Raw genomic sequence first — 14,964 nt, forward strand, 5'->3', positions numbered from 1 at the left:
ATAGTCGCAGGCAGGCAAGGGGGATCTACCCAGAACTGCTGGATGAAAGAACGTATCCCGCATCACAAGACTTCCTCCAACTACCGCCACGTACCTCCTGGTACAATGCCGCTGCGAGATTAGTCTACCTCTAATCTCTATCACAAGACTCCCTCTAGCTACGACAAGATATACAAGAACTACAAGATACGTCTGGGGGCTGCTCTACTTCAGAAACTATCATATTCATGACTACGGAGATTTTAGACCATGCAACAGAACGCTCGATGAATCAAAACAACACACTAGGAGGGTATTTATAGACCAAAGAAGCGGTGCACATGGACCGGGAGCACCAACAAAACAAACCAAACAAAGGACACAGTGAAAAGACAGAATTCAATGAAAGAGGACTCAGGCGTGAAGGAACAGTACTCAAGGATAAGCATATTCGAAAGGATATACCAACACTGTACAACTCGTGAGCAAACAGCATTTACACTCAACCACCAACATACAACTATATCTGACAACAGCAGACTACCAGAGAATATGTCAAGACCCTGCAACCGAGTTCTTTTTGAATAAAAGAACCCGGATATATGCTCGGGGGCTGCAACAGGAGAGGTTTTCAGTACTTTTGAACAACATAAGATTCAAGACCCTCCAAATTTTTGTTCTAAATAGTAAGAGGCTCGAGGGCTACACTCAGTGAGTGCATTTTTTTTGAAAAAGCGCACGTCACCAAGAAGACTTCTTCAAGACAGTAGTTTTCAAACAACATAAGATTCAAGACCCTCCAGCTCCTTGTTCCAAATAGCAAGAGGCTCGGGGGCTGCACTCAGTGAGTGCACTTTTTTTCCTTGAAAAAAGTGCACGTCACCAAGAAGATTTCTTCAAGACAAACCACTTCAAGGACTCACGTCAAAAAGAACCCAAACCGAACAATATCTGAGTTCTTTTTGATAAAAAAAACCCGGATATATGCTTGGGAGCACTTCGACGAGGAATCAGAACAATTCCAAGACAAGACCCTCCAGCTTCTTGTTCTAAATAGCAAGAGGCTCGGGGGCTACACCCAGACGGATGTATTTTTTCTTCAAAAAGCACACACCACTCGAAGATCCCAAGAAGCGCTATACTGTTTTACTCAGGAAAGCACTCGGACAACGCTTGTTCCTGCTCGGCAAGACCTGAAGGAACAAGATGAGGTTTCCAGAGCTCAACCATGAAGTGCTCGGGGGCTTGTCGATACGGGACCCATGGGATACCCCACAAAGAAGGGAGAAGATCTAGTCTAACTAAGATTTCTTTCCCTGTAAACTTAGTAGTAGTATTATCCTGTAATCCTACTAGGAACCTCATTGTAAACCGACTAGGACTCTGGCCTCCTGACTATATAAAGGAGGGCGGAGTTCCTGGAGAGATAACACAACACTTTACAATCAATCCAACGCAAAAGGCTAACGCCGACTAGACGTAGGGGTATTACTTAATCACGGTCGAGGCCCCGAACTAGGATAAATCGACTGTCTCTTGCGTTTACCGTCGAGTTCTGCATACGCTGAAGCCCGAACAAACTGCCCCGGGTACCCCCGTGGCAGGCTATCGGTGGTGAAACATCGACAGTCGCCCGCCGCCGCGCTCTGCTGGGGCCGTCCGCCGGCGCCGTCGCCGCGCTGGGCACTGTCCTAGTCGCCTCTGCCTGGCTGCCTCTGCTCAGGATGGCTGGATGGGGGGTTGGGGATTCCGGATTCGCCAGGATGGCTTGATGCCCTGATGGGCCATGGTGGGATGGGGTCTGGGGAGCGACGGAGCGTGTGTGTGCGCTGTGCTTTCTAGCCACGGAGATGTTCATCGGTTTGTTCGGTTAATCGATTCGGTTTGAGTATAAAACCAAAGCCGAAGTCAAACATCGAACAGTGCAAAACTAGAAACCTAACCGCAAACTGAAACCGAAAAAACCGACACTTTAGGTTCGGTTCGGTGCGGTTCGGTTTGCGGTTAAAAAATGCCCAGGCCGACTAGCCCCGGAGTTGCGACTCGTTTGCGCCGTCTCCCGCACTCGCACTCGCGCAGCACTGAGCGCCGACGAAGCAGCGGGAGGAGCGAGCGCCGCCGCTTGCCGGCCGACGCGAAGAGCCACCACGGCGCCCACTGGACTGGAGACAGAGGAGAAATCCGGCGGCACAGCGTGGATCGGGCGACCTCCGGGCTCGGGCGAGTGGTGACCAGTGAGTTTATCGCCTTCCAGCCTTCCGCGTTCTCGATCTACTCTGTTTCTTTAGTTGTTGTTCCCCACCGCCACTTCCTGTTCCTAATTAGTGTTATCCAGTAGATGGCATTGCCAAATTTCCTGTTCCTGATTAGTGTTAACTGTTATTTCTATCCAGTATCCAGTAGATGGCATCTCCAAATTTGACTAGTGCTAGCACTTCTGTTAGTGCTAGTGTAGGATCTGTGAGCACAACGGACATTAAGGCTCCACTATGGGATCATGTCATTTATTAATTTCCTGAATTTGAGACTACCTATATTTGAGAATTTACAACCCGCTGTAATAGAACTTTAGATTGCTATGTTTCATGTTTGTCAATTTCTCTGGTGAATTATTGTTGGTTAAAGTGAGAAATGCCTATAATCACCAAAAATGAGGTCTCACCTGGATTATAGGATAATTGTAATTTGGTCTTTAGATTATAATAATCCACCCTATAGTCCAGCCTGTTTGGATCATAATTAGATTATTTTAGCTGATTAATATAGTCACAATGGATCCAAACTGGGCCATTAATAATCTTGCTATGTTGCTACTGCTTTTAGAATCTTGATATGCCTACTCTAATGTAGTATTATTTATAAAAAGGAAAAATAAAACATACTGATGCAATATTTCTCGAGAAAGTACTGTATGTGCCTATCCATTTCCTCCCAATATCCGTGCTACATGGATAGGTACATAGATGCTTATGTAATCTATATTTCAAGAAGGATAGTAAGGCTTATGTAGACCTGGATAAAATTTCACCAAAACCGATTAATCGAACCGATTGGTTAATAAGTCGGTTGAATTTTTATGACTATTTGGTGATCGTAGGGTCAGTTGTCAGCTGTAGTTAACCGAACAGACTGATTTCACCAAGTAGAGCCAGTCGAGTGCACAAATCACCTTAGGTCCACAGCTTTGCAATAGAACCCCTAACTCCCCACCCCACCCGGCCACTCCCCAATCGGCAGCTGCTGTACCCAACTCTTCCTTAGCAGCTCAAGCCACCAGCTGATCTCCAGATCGAGCCTCTGCTGCCAGGTGCAGGCACACGCATGGTCATGGCCCTGCCTCCACGTTCTAGCGCACGCTAGTCACCGGATTGCGCCGCCACGAGCTTGACGCCCGCCACCCAGCAACCCCGCACGTTCGCACGGGTGAAGGCGAGGGCCTCCACTACACCATGTCTCTGGCTGGTAAAACGGCGCTGCAGAGTTCACTCTTCATTTTTCTAATTTGTCCATCCAACGGTGCCAATTTCTTTTGTTAATCACTTGGTTTGCCACTGGATTTGTTGATGGAGGATACAGAGAGTTTGTATTTAAGAATTTGTCCTGTGAACTATCTCCTACTGTCCTGTGAACTATGATGTTTGAAACTGTACTCCTGAACTATTGAGCTGTGATCTGTGATGTTACTATGTTAGTGTGTACCCGTGAGATATTAATGTATTTATTTAAGTACTTGTCATTGTGTGAAACTCTTAGGCTATGTCCATGCCTCATGAGTTTACCACATATCAGTTGTGTTCTGATTCTTATTTTTATTGGCTTGTTGCCTGGTGGATGAATAGATCATGCATTGCCTGTTTGCCTGCTGACTGAATTGTGGGATTAACCAATATGATTTAATCGAAACCGAAGTTGGTTGGTTTTGTAATTCCCAGGAGCAAGTTCACTCAAGGCAATCCTATAGCGTGAAGATAATTCAAAACTGTATTAATTGAATGCCCAGGGCTTGGTTATGGATACGGTAGGACGGTTCACTGTTTTAGGTTGATCTTATCCCAGGCTTTTTTTGCTGTGTATATGTAGGTTTTGAATTATCCACATAATCCGTTGGGATTTATTACTATTTGCTAACTCATTTACAAATTTTGCTTGCTGTACTGTTTCCCTGGTGCATTGTATTGTCTGTCTTGAATATGGCAACCTTGAATTTAACCTCTGAATTCTGATTGTATGCTTATGTTTGCCCTCTTTTCAGTTCCTTTTGGTACAAATTCATAAGCACTGATGGGGAAGGCAAAGCGTGCTTCAATCTTCATCAGGCTGGTTTCTGCAGCTGGCACTGGATTCTTCTATGTGAAGCGCAAGAATCCTCGGCGGATCACTGAGAAGCTTGAATTTAGAAAGTACGATCCCCGTGTGAACAAGCATGTTCTGTTTACAGAAGCAAAGATGAAGTGAGATCTCGTATCTCCGCAATGCAGAACTGTAATAAGCTGTCAACCTTTTGCAATCAGAAACCTCTGTGTCATTATTGGACAAGTGATTAACGACTTTATGTGTTTTTCCTGTTGATTTTATTGCTCCAATGAGCTGCAAATGGCTAGTGTTTTATCATTTTGTTTGGGAAACTATAATCAGCTTTGACAAAGGAAATCTGGACTTTAAAGAGTTCCATCTTTTACTTTCACCCCGCCATACTTTGTGCACCAAACGAAGCTGTTGACTCTGAACTGAATGCTGAATTACTTATTCTGTTCTGAAAATTACAGAAACTTGGTTTTATTGGAATCGCATAACTGCAGAAGGGTGGAGGCAAACACAATGTCCAATTACTGGTTTTATTAGATTGTAATTGCAGGAAGTCGAATGGAAGTATCAAATAATTTTTGAACTGAAACCGTGGGACAAAGACCCCGGCGGCTTTAATTAAAATGGTGGGATAAAACAAGGTTCACAAATCAAATATTGGTCAATCCATCACATAATATGTGAATTTAAAATGGGATGAAGGTTAGTAAGTTAACCAGTCTACTACGTATTAAAAATTGCGCTTTATGTATATTCAAATTGGCAAATATTTTTTTGCTTTTCTAGCACAGGAATATCATCTGCCTAAAAAGACTATGTATGAATATAATAGGGTTCAGCTTTGTGCACATATACTATATATGAATATGGGCGTTCCATATTAAGATATGGCATATCATCGGTTATGTATGGTTGGAAGCCACTAACTGTTAGTGTCCTCAAACAGATGGAATTGCCCGATCATTCTGAAGATACTTCTATCACTCCATTCCTGCAAGCACAGCCTAGAGCTAGGATCGTAGTCCCACAGCCCAGATGACATTTGTCGGTGAAGCTTATTTTTCCTCTTATTTATCCAATTGTTGTGAATGATGAAACAGCCAAGCTCTTTGCAAGTTGCCCGTACATCATGCTTCTCCCATAGACCCTTGTAAGCACCATTAGGGAACAAGTCCCGGTTCAGGAACACAACAGTCAGGTTTGTGTTGGGCTCCAAGCATTTGTCGTTGCTGATGCGGTTTGTTCCGTTTTCCCCACACAAGACATCATAGAAACTCGGTTGCTCAGATAAGCCTGAATTGGTTGCATGTTCTACTATCATCTCCATTGCAGTGACGGTGGCCTTGTCTGAGCGAGCAAAGTAAAATCCTGAATTCAATCGGCGTGGCAAATTTATTGGTCCTGTAAAGAAACAACAATAATGAGATGCAACAACAAATAGCAGGGTGCTTAGTTTAAAGAATCAACAGGCCTGGTCTAGCATATTTCTTTCTATGTATTCAGTATGGCTATGCCATATTTTCATTTCTAGGTAAAAGTTTGTCACATAAACATTTTTAGGAACTTTGTGTCATGTAAATGAAATTAACTCTTGTTTATAGCTGGATTTGACGTAATGCCAGATGTAGGTGCGCATTATGAAGAGAAGAAACATGAGAAAATTGTAGTAACTAGTAATATGATCCAAACTTTACCTGTCTCATTGTATTCATCAGATTGTGCTCCAAATGTAGCAGGACCAAGAGAGTACAGGAATGGCACTGGATTGTCAAACCAATAAACATCAACATCGCTCAACAGCACATTGTATCCCAGTCTTAATATCTCCAAAACAATCCGCGACTTCACTTTTGTCACTTGTTGAAAACACTTTGTTCCAAAGTGGCAGTCATCAATGCTGACATTCTTTGGTGATAATGGATCTATGAAAACAGGCAAACCCTAGAATTCCAATTACAAGCTTGAGGTAGTCTGTGGTTTACAAAGTATAAAAAAGGTTAAATAACAGAGAGGAGGAGAGAAAAGGAGGTGACTGAAAATGATTACCTGTAAAATTGAGAATTCATATGTCTCATGGTCTAAGGCACATACTATAAAATTGGTAAGTCTAAGATGATGCAAGCGGCACGCCCAACTCATGAGCATGTCCCTGTAACTTGCTCCAGCCACGCCAAGGACAACGGACCTATTCTTATCAGCGACAAGCTCAAGTAGCATATCCAAATAATATGGAAGCTCAGGTGCTGAGGTCTCAGAAGAATAGCTCTGTAGATATCCAGATAAAGAAATGTTTTGTATCTTCAATAGGTTATTTCCTCCATGGGCATTTCCTTCTTTAGTGATGAAAAAATCTGATAATGAAAGCTTGTCAACTTTGCTGATCATATAATCTTCAGATTGCTTTACCACTTTATGTAGCATAGGAAAGTGTCTTGCTGGTACTTGACAGCAATACGAGCCATAAATCGCAGCAAGATGACGATTGACGCTGTACTCCCAGGATCCAGAAGGTAATCTGCCAATCTTACTCGAGGTCAGCTCATGCATGGAGCTAAGACTTCCAAGAACCAGACTGCTTGCATCAAAGAAAAGCCTCATCTCAGACGATAGAACCTCGTGAGCCAGCCACCGATTGTGTGCTCCTCTTCCATACAGAAAAGAAGGCAGAACTCCTGCATGTAAAGTACTGCTTGGATTGTTCCAAGCCACAATCAGCCCTCTGTCATAGCTCTCTGATGCCCACTTGTCAGCTGGAATCTCCTGCAACTAATGCATGCGGATAATAATTGGTCAATAATTACAAGTATAGAACATCTGGAATGCATGTGTAGCGTTGGTTTTAGATAGACGAAAAGGTACCTTCTTGAAGCTCGCTTCTTTGCCATCTGCTTGTACCCAATGGCTTCCACTGTCAGCGAGCTGGTAATGGAAATCGGTGACGTTACGTGACAGAGAAACAAGGAACCAATCAGCATCAACCTTGCTGAAACGAGCCAATACGTTGATAATTTCGGGAAGAAGGACGATCTCAGCGTCGAAAAGAACGCAAATGTCGGTGTCGGTGGCAGCTTGTGCTCTTGCGACCATCGAGTGGAAGAATGGCGTCCCCGTGAACCTGAACCAACCAAGGATGAAGACTGCAACTGAAGTCTCTGAACAAACGGGCTAGAGCGGCGAGCTGATCTTGGCTTACGTAAAAGATGATGATAAGGTAAAGGGTCTTGTGAGTGCGTACGCAAAATCAATGGCGGCATCGACGGTGACCCGGTGCCCGAGCCGCGCGGCGAGCGCGACGGCCTCGGGGCCGGCGCCTAGGAGAACGACACTGACGTTCCCCGGGAGCGCCAGCCAGGAGCGCACCGCCAGCTCCTGCCGCGCTGGCGAGCCCTCCGGCGGCGGGCGCGGCGCAGAGAAGATCGTGACCCTCGGTGTCGTCGCTCCGCTGCCGCCGGGCACGATCCCGCTCCCGCGGCTGCCACCATCCTCGTGGTGGCCACGGGAGCGCGCGCGGGAGGACGGGGAGGAGAGGCAGAGCACCGCCGCCGCCGCGACGAGGAGGAGGCACCCCGCGAGACACGAGGCGAGGTCGGCGACGCCGCCACGGAGCGGTCGACGCCGTCCGACTCCGCGGCGCGGGGGCGCGCGGCGGTGGTGCCAAGGGAGCAGCGGCATTTGGTCGCGCGCCGCGGCGGGGAGGAAGCATGGGAGTAGTTTTGTTTTGCTGGTTGGTGGGGCCGACCTGTCACTGAGATGAGATCTGAGGAGTACGAAGACGCAAACAAACCACATACGTTAACTGAAAGCAAAGCGCTGTGGAACCAAATGCGACGGGAGAATATTCACCCGTGTTATCACTTGCAGGTGGGACTCCTGTTAAGTTGGGACCACCTATCAGCGGGTTGTGGTCGTGGTAAGACTTGTCTTGAACTTGTTGGGCAGCTGCAGCGCATCTGGATCGGTCATCGTCTAATCAATTGGGGCATGTTTAGTTCCCTCCCAAAACATCAAATTTTTCAAGATTTTCTGTCACATCGAATCTTTAGACGTATGCATGAAGTATTAAATATAAATAAAAAATAAAACTAATTATACAGTTTAGACGAAATCCACGAGACGAATCTTTTAAGTCTAATTAGACTATGATTAGACACTAATTACTAAATAACAACGAAAACGCTGCAGTAGCGTTTTGCCAAATTTTTCGGCAACCAAACTGGCTCCAAGCTAACTTGACGCTGCAGAAAAGATGGAGCCAAGCAGCAGCCGGGAAGCTGTACCCCGCGCTGCACAGCAGGCATTCCGACCGTAGAAGCCCAACCCGGAGCCCACATGGTGAACACGGCCCACCCAAAGACGGGCTCCCCTCACTTGGGCCTACAATGCGTAGCGGAGCCACCCAAATCCGAAGTCGCCCGGCCGGAAATTTGTTTGGATTCGTCCAACGGCCACTTCCCGGTCAGTCGCGCAGGCTCGCTCGCACCTGCCCAGGCCGCTGCGCATTCAAATTCCGCACCGACGCACCGTACCGGGCAGCAAACCCGCCGCTCCTTCACCAACTCCACCCCACTTCCTGCGGGTCCAGCGCTCCGCGTCCCCGTCCTGTCAGTGACTGGCAGGCATCACCTTCCGGTAGATCAGTCGTTGCTTTTCATTTTTGAGGCGGATATTCGCGCATTTAATTCTACTCCTATAAAACCGGCTATCCGTAGACCTGCTAGAGCCGTAGTAGTCCGTAGAGAGTCCGTCGGTCGAGGCTCGTACGACCGAGCTCGGGCTGCTTGCCTTGCTCTCCAGTTCAGCTCGGGGAGCGCACCAGCAGCAGGGAGGGAACGGAAAAGGATACCGTCACTGGCACGTGGGGGAAGGGCAACATGGTCCCACAGGTCACTTGTCGATTAGCTTGGCTTTGAGGCGAGCGACGCCAACGAGGAGACAGGATCCCCGACCCGCGGGGACTCCTCGTCGGCTGGGCCGGCGACCGGTGTGGTGTGGGGCCCGCCGCCCCTCACTTCCGCTGGAGTTCGGGTTTGGTTTTTTTAGCCACTTGGCCGAATTTTGGAATTTGGATTACTGTATTACTTTTGTTTTTATTTGGCGATTGATGTTCAATTATGGACCAATTAGGCTCAAAACGTTCGTCTCGTGATTTTCAACCAAACTGTGCAATTAGTTTTTTTTTTCATCTACATTTAATGCTCCATGCACGTATCACAAGATTCGATGTAATGGCTACTGCAGCACTTTTTGGTAATTTAGGTTCGAACTAAACGCGGCCTAATCTAGTTCGGGTTTGAATATTGCAGGCGAGGCAAGGCAAAAGGCAGCGTCGGGCTCCTCTCTCTCTCTCTCTCTCTCTTTTTTTTTTTTTTTTTTTTTTTACTCTTTTCGCTTTCTTTCGGAGGGAATAAAACGCTCCCCCAGATTTGAACGTTGAAGCTCTCGAGCGCAGCAAATTTGAACGCTTTTCGTGTAAAGCTAAGCTTACGGGGTACTCTACATTTAGCCCTTTTTAGTTTCACCTTAACTTTTAAAAAGTTGTTACAGTACTTATCACATCGAATGTTTGCGACTCGTGTATGGAGCATTAAATGTAGACGAAAAGAAAAACTAATTATACAGTTTAGTGGGAAATTACGAGACGAACGTTTTGAGCCTAATTAGTCCATGTTTGAACACTATTTACCAAATAAAAACGAACGTGCTACAGTAGCCCCAAAATCCAAATTTCTGGAACTAAACCAGGGCTTACTACTAGTCCTAGTAAGAAATTTGAATATTCCGCTCTTTCACGTGTAGCACAACAAACGGAGACCCGAGTAGCATGGGCGTACCGGGCGTGCCGTGTCCTCTCGTTTCGTGACCGTGTCGTGGAGTGCTGCGATACTCTACTCCCGCACAGGACGCGTTGATTCGATCCTGGCTGATCAACACGAACACGGTACCAAAAACATAATACATATAGCCTTTAACCGAAAGATTTATTTTAGATGTTAGAAGAGGCATAACCTAAATTTGAGTATCCTCTTCTCTGAAAATCTATTTATAAAAAAAGTTGTTGGAGAAGACAAAAATAAATATCAAATCTTTTGTCCGTAGCGCTGTGTAAAGACGAATGAGTCTTGTATTTTTCTTCGTGGTTTCCGAAGACAGTCTAACACAAGGGCACGTTTAGATGCAAAAAAAAAATTTGGATTTTGGCTACTGTAGCATTTTCGTTTGTATTTGACAATTAGTGTTTAATTATAGACTAATTAGGTTCGAAAGTTTCGTCTCGTGGTTTCTCACCTAACTGTGCAATTAATTTTTTTTTTTTGTCTACATTTAGTATTCCACCGTAAAATTCGATGCGATAGATACTGCACAAAAATTTTTGGAAGACCCTAGGCAAGCAATCTAGGGGTAATCACGCAAGGAACAGTGGCAGCACCGGCTGGTGTCAGCAGATGCAGAGCTGTCAGCTCGTCTGGCCTGGCCGGGGGCGGCCCTGTCCTCAGGAGAAGGGCACTTGCGGCAAGTGACCTTGAAATCTTGACCGGCCCTCGGCTCTGCCTCCCTGTCCTGCGGCCTCGCATTTACACCACGCCTCCCTAGGCCAGCGGTAGCAGCAGCTAGCAGGGCGCACAGCCAGGCCACGCAGCAGCCAGCTGCGAGCGGCGAGTTCTTTAAGGCGGCGGCAGGCCGGTACCGGTGCGGTGCCTTTGCCTTGCCCTTCGGGTCAGGAGGTGTTTGTTCTTTCCTCGCTGCTAAGAGGGTGTTTGGCTACGGGAAAATTTTAGTCATTGTCTCATCGAATGTTTGATATATGTATGGAGTATTAAATATAAATGAAAAAATAATTAATTGTATAGATTGTGGCTAATTTGCGAGACGAATTTTTTAAGCCTAATTAGTTCATGATTTGACAATGCGGTGCTACAGTAAATATATGCTAATTGCGGATTAATTAGGCTTAATAAATTTGTCTCGTAAATTAGTCTTCATCTATGTAATTAGTTTTATAATTAACTCATATTTAGTTCTCCTAAATAGCATCCAAACGTCCGATGTGACATGGGCTAGGAACCAAACACTCCCTAAGATTTACTCGCTCCGTTCCAAAATAATTGAACTCTAGAGTTTAAAATTTATCTCATAAAAAATGTTACTTTGATCCATTTGTCACAAAAGACAAAGAAGTGTCTAGATGCTTCTATTCACACATGCACATAAAAAAAAAATAGTCACAAAAGGCAAGAGATATTTTTGTAAGGCCTTGTTTAGTTGGTGAAATTTTTTGGAAAATAGTAATATAGCACTTTCGTTGTTATTTGGCGATTAGTGTCCAATCATAGTCTAATTAGGCTTAAAAGATTCGTCTCGTGAATTTCGTCTAAACTATGTAATTAGTTTTATTTTTTATTTATATTTAATGCTTTATGCATGTGTCTAAAGATTCGATGTGACGGGGAATCTTAAAAAATTTTGCAAAATTTTAGGAACTAAACAGGCACTAATTTCACACCTAGCATTGGTTTGTGTGCCCAGTCTTAGAATTGCATTTATTTTGGGACGGAGGGAGTATGATTTAGGTCACATCAAATGTTTAGATAATAATAAGAAGTATTAAATATAAATTAATTATAAAAACAATTACATAGACAGAGGCTAATTTACGAGATAATTTTTTAGCTTAATTAATCTATCATTAGCATATGTTTACTGGAGCACCATGCTATCAAATCATGACCTAATTAGACTTAAAAGATTCGTCTCATAAATTAGTCGCAAATTGTGCAATTAGTTTTATAATTAGTCTATATTTAATACTTCAGGTATGTGTTCAAACTTTTAATGTGACGAAAATTTTAGGAGACCCTAGCGAACGAAACAGGGGTCTTGTTTAGATGTCATGCAAATTCCAAGTTTTTTCACTTTCTCTCTATCACATTAATTTTTAGCCGCTTGCATGGAGTATTAAATGTAGGTAAAAAATAACTAATTACACAGTTTAATTGGAAATCACGAGATGAATTTTTTGAGTCTAGTTGGTCCACGATTGAACAATATTTATCAAATAATACGAAAGTGGTACTATTCCACAGGTTTTTTTTTTTTTTTTTTGCAAAGTGAACGAGGCCAGGGCCTTATACGATTAGGCTTTGTTGCTTGCCGTGGCGTGGAGTGGAGCGGGGTGAGGTGAGTGGCCTGCCTTCTTGGAGAAGACAAGCAAAGCGAGGCAACCATTCCGTTCTTGCCTTCTTGGAGAAGACTAGCTGCTGCTGTGCTCCCTGTTCGTACTGTGAGTGAGAGTGTGAGGAGGCGAGGGCGGAGGGCCGCAGCCGGAGCGGGAGAAGAAGTCCGGGGCGGGGAGAGATGAGCGTGACCAAGTTCATCAAGTGCGTCACGGTCGGGGACGGCGCCGTGGGCAAGACCTGCATGCTCATCTGCTACACCAGCAACAAGTTCCCCACGGTGCGCCGACGCATCCTTCGCCGCGCCCATCTCGTCGGCCTCGTGATTCATTACCAATCCTGAGATCCTGCTCGATTTGGTTTCCCATCTGTTTGGCTCGTTTGTTCTCACCTTCCACTACATAAATGCAAGGCATTTTTTTACAGTTTGTTTTTCAATCCAAGCTAGCAGTAGTTCCATGATGCTTTCCAGCATTAGCAGTACACCAGTCACCATCTGCTCCTGTCCGGCTGTCCCTTCCCTGCGAGGAAAGGGAATGGGGATCGTCAGCTCGCGATGTGCATCCCGTTCTCGGCTTTCCTGAAACTGACGGCGCTCTGTTCGTGTGGTTCCTGACAGGATTACATCCCCACGGTGTTCGACAACTTCAGCGCCAACGTCTCCGTGGATGGCAACATCGTCAACCTGGGCCTCTGGGACACTGCGGGTACTGCTGCTTCTTTCTTCCGCTCTCACGGCTAAAATGGTTTACATGCGCGCAGAGTCTGAGATTGTTCCCTTCCTTCTCTGTTTCGTTCAGGGCAAGAGGACTACAGCAGGCTGCGGCCGCTGAGCTACAGGGGCGCAGATGTGTTCGTGCTGGCTTTCTCCCTGATCAGCAGGGCCAGCTATGAGAATGTTCTTAAGAAGGTATGCTGATAGGATCAACATGTGCTTCAATTGTTTCTAGTGCAGGTGCCTGTGTAGGGAGAGGATCCAGTCAGGAAAACATGAAATTCCAGTGTACATTTCAGATATCTAAATCTCTGACACATGATAATAGCAATACTGCCCAAAGTAGCTGCGGTGGAGCTTTTTTTTTCCCTCTTCTTGTGACTTGCCACCTTTGGCCAATATACCTAGCAATTTCTGCTTTTCAGAATGTGGTTATGATGGCTGGAGCACTATGAACTGATCATTCTATTTCTGAACAAACAGTGGATGCCAGAGCTTCGCCGATTTGCGCCCAACGTTCCGGTTGTTCTTGTTGGGACCAAGTTAGGTGAGGAAGTGTGCTGAATGTGACCTTAATTCATGGACTTTAGTGCCACATATTCGTCCGTGTGATTGTTCTTCCAAGTTCCAATAGCTAATTAAGGAATTTGGTTGGACTGTCCAGATCTCCGTGACCACAGAGCCTACCTTGCTGACCATCCTGGAGCTTCGACAATCACGACGGCACAGGTTTGCTCTTTCATAGTCTACCTAGTTTCAATGCTGAATGCCATATCTTACCAGCAAATAGTTATCAGAAGTGCGATGCGATTTCTCCTAATTCCTCTTCCTCTTTTTATGCAGGGTGAAGAACTGAGGAAGCAGATTGGTGCTGCAGCTTACATCGAGTGCAGTTCCAAAACCCAGCAGGTAGTCATGACCCATCTGGAGTGATTTTGATCGGTTATTTCCTGTTTCAAAATTCAAATATGGTTTGCTGTTTGGTTAATTAAAATTAGACACGGATGGATTGTTGGTAATAGACAAATTTACTGACTTTTTGTTTGATTATATGTTGGCCATACTAGAATGTCAAGTCTGTCTTCGATACAGCCATTAAAGTGGTCCTTCAACCCCCACGGAGAAGGGAGGCAATGCCTGCCAGGAAGAAAAACAGGCGTGGCTCCGGATGCTCCATAATGTAAGCTTCGTCTTTCCACTGTGTACTAGTTGATCGTATGATGATAGTAGTAGTCTGTTAATAGTGATTACAATCCAGTGAAACTCTAAAATCCATTTGTAAGACTTGAGAATGAGCAGACCATTGATCAATTTATCAGAAAACCCAGCATATACGTACTATTATGTCAAGAAGGCGTCTGGTTCATCTACTTCTGTTCAAACTTAGATAAAAAATTTGGAACGACTTTTGTAACTTTTTTGTGTCTTGCCCGCAGGAACCTTATGTGTGGCAGCACGTGTGCTGCTTAGGAGACTTAGAACGCTGAACTGGAAGGAGGTGAAGGCGTGATGCATGGTGTGTATGTTGTGGCAACTGGCAAGTTAATTTGCTATAGAATGGGACCGCGTGGATGACTGCTGCTTTTGTTTTCCGTAGCTCATCTGCTGTATGCTTGGGTTTTTAGGCTTAGTGCGTCAGGCTCTTCAAGCACTGACCTTTACTAGACTGCTGTGTTATGTAAGAAGTTTGCTAGACGAGGATTGCTGTAACTGTAATGTCCTCCGAGAGAGATGTGGTATAACTAAGATGCAAGTAAGCTTGAGCGTATTCTGCACCGTGAATGTTTACTGTCG

General features: G+C 45.1%; 2 protein-coding genes across 3 annotated transcripts; one reads left to right on the forward strand and one right to left on the reverse strand.

Moving 5' to 3' along the window:
- Positions 1-5,048: 5,048 nt before the first annotated feature.
- LOC136518747 (beta-arabinofuranosyltransferase RAY1-like) lies at positions 5,049-7,997 on the reverse strand. 2 transcript variants are annotated; one of them, XM_066512437.1, is made up of 5 exons: positions 7,520-7,997; positions 7,144-7,399; positions 6,331-7,044; positions 5,979-6,225; positions 5,049-5,685 (listed from the first exon to the last, which is right to left on the reverse strand). In XM_066512437.1, exons 1-5 carry the CDS (start codon positions 7,954-7,956, stop codon positions 5,207-5,209), a joined length of 2,133 nt encoding a protein of 710 aa, XP_066368534.1. In that variant the 5' UTR covers positions 7,957-7,997; the 3' UTR covers positions 5,049-5,206. The 2 variants fall into 2 exon arrangements, with proteins under 2 accessions (XP_066368534.1, XP_066368533.1); XM_066512436.1 differs by having other exon boundaries at positions 6,331-7,050.
- Positions 7,998-9,032: 1,035 nt separating this feature from the next.
- Positions 9,033-14,945, forward strand: LOC136515039 (rac-like GTP-binding protein 2). Its single transcript, XM_066508731.1, has 8 exons — positions 9,033-12,735; positions 13,075-13,162; positions 13,256-13,365; positions 13,654-13,717; positions 13,835-13,899; positions 14,014-14,079; positions 14,238-14,350; positions 14,607-14,945. The coding sequence occupies exons 1-8, from the start codon at positions 12,637-12,639 to the stop codon at positions 14,638-14,640; spliced, it is 639 nt and encodes a 212-aa protein (XP_066364828.1). The 5' UTR covers positions 9,033-12,636; the 3' UTR covers positions 14,641-14,945.
- Positions 14,946-14,964: the final 19 nt, after the last annotated feature.

The sequence above is a fragment of the Miscanthus floridulus genome, chromosome 17 (assembly GCF_019320115.1).
Source record: "Miscanthus floridulus cultivar M001 chromosome 17, ASM1932011v1, whole genome shotgun sequence".
Classification (NCBI taxonomy): Eukaryota; Viridiplantae; Streptophyta; class Magnoliopsida; order Poales; family Poaceae; genus Miscanthus; species Miscanthus floridulus.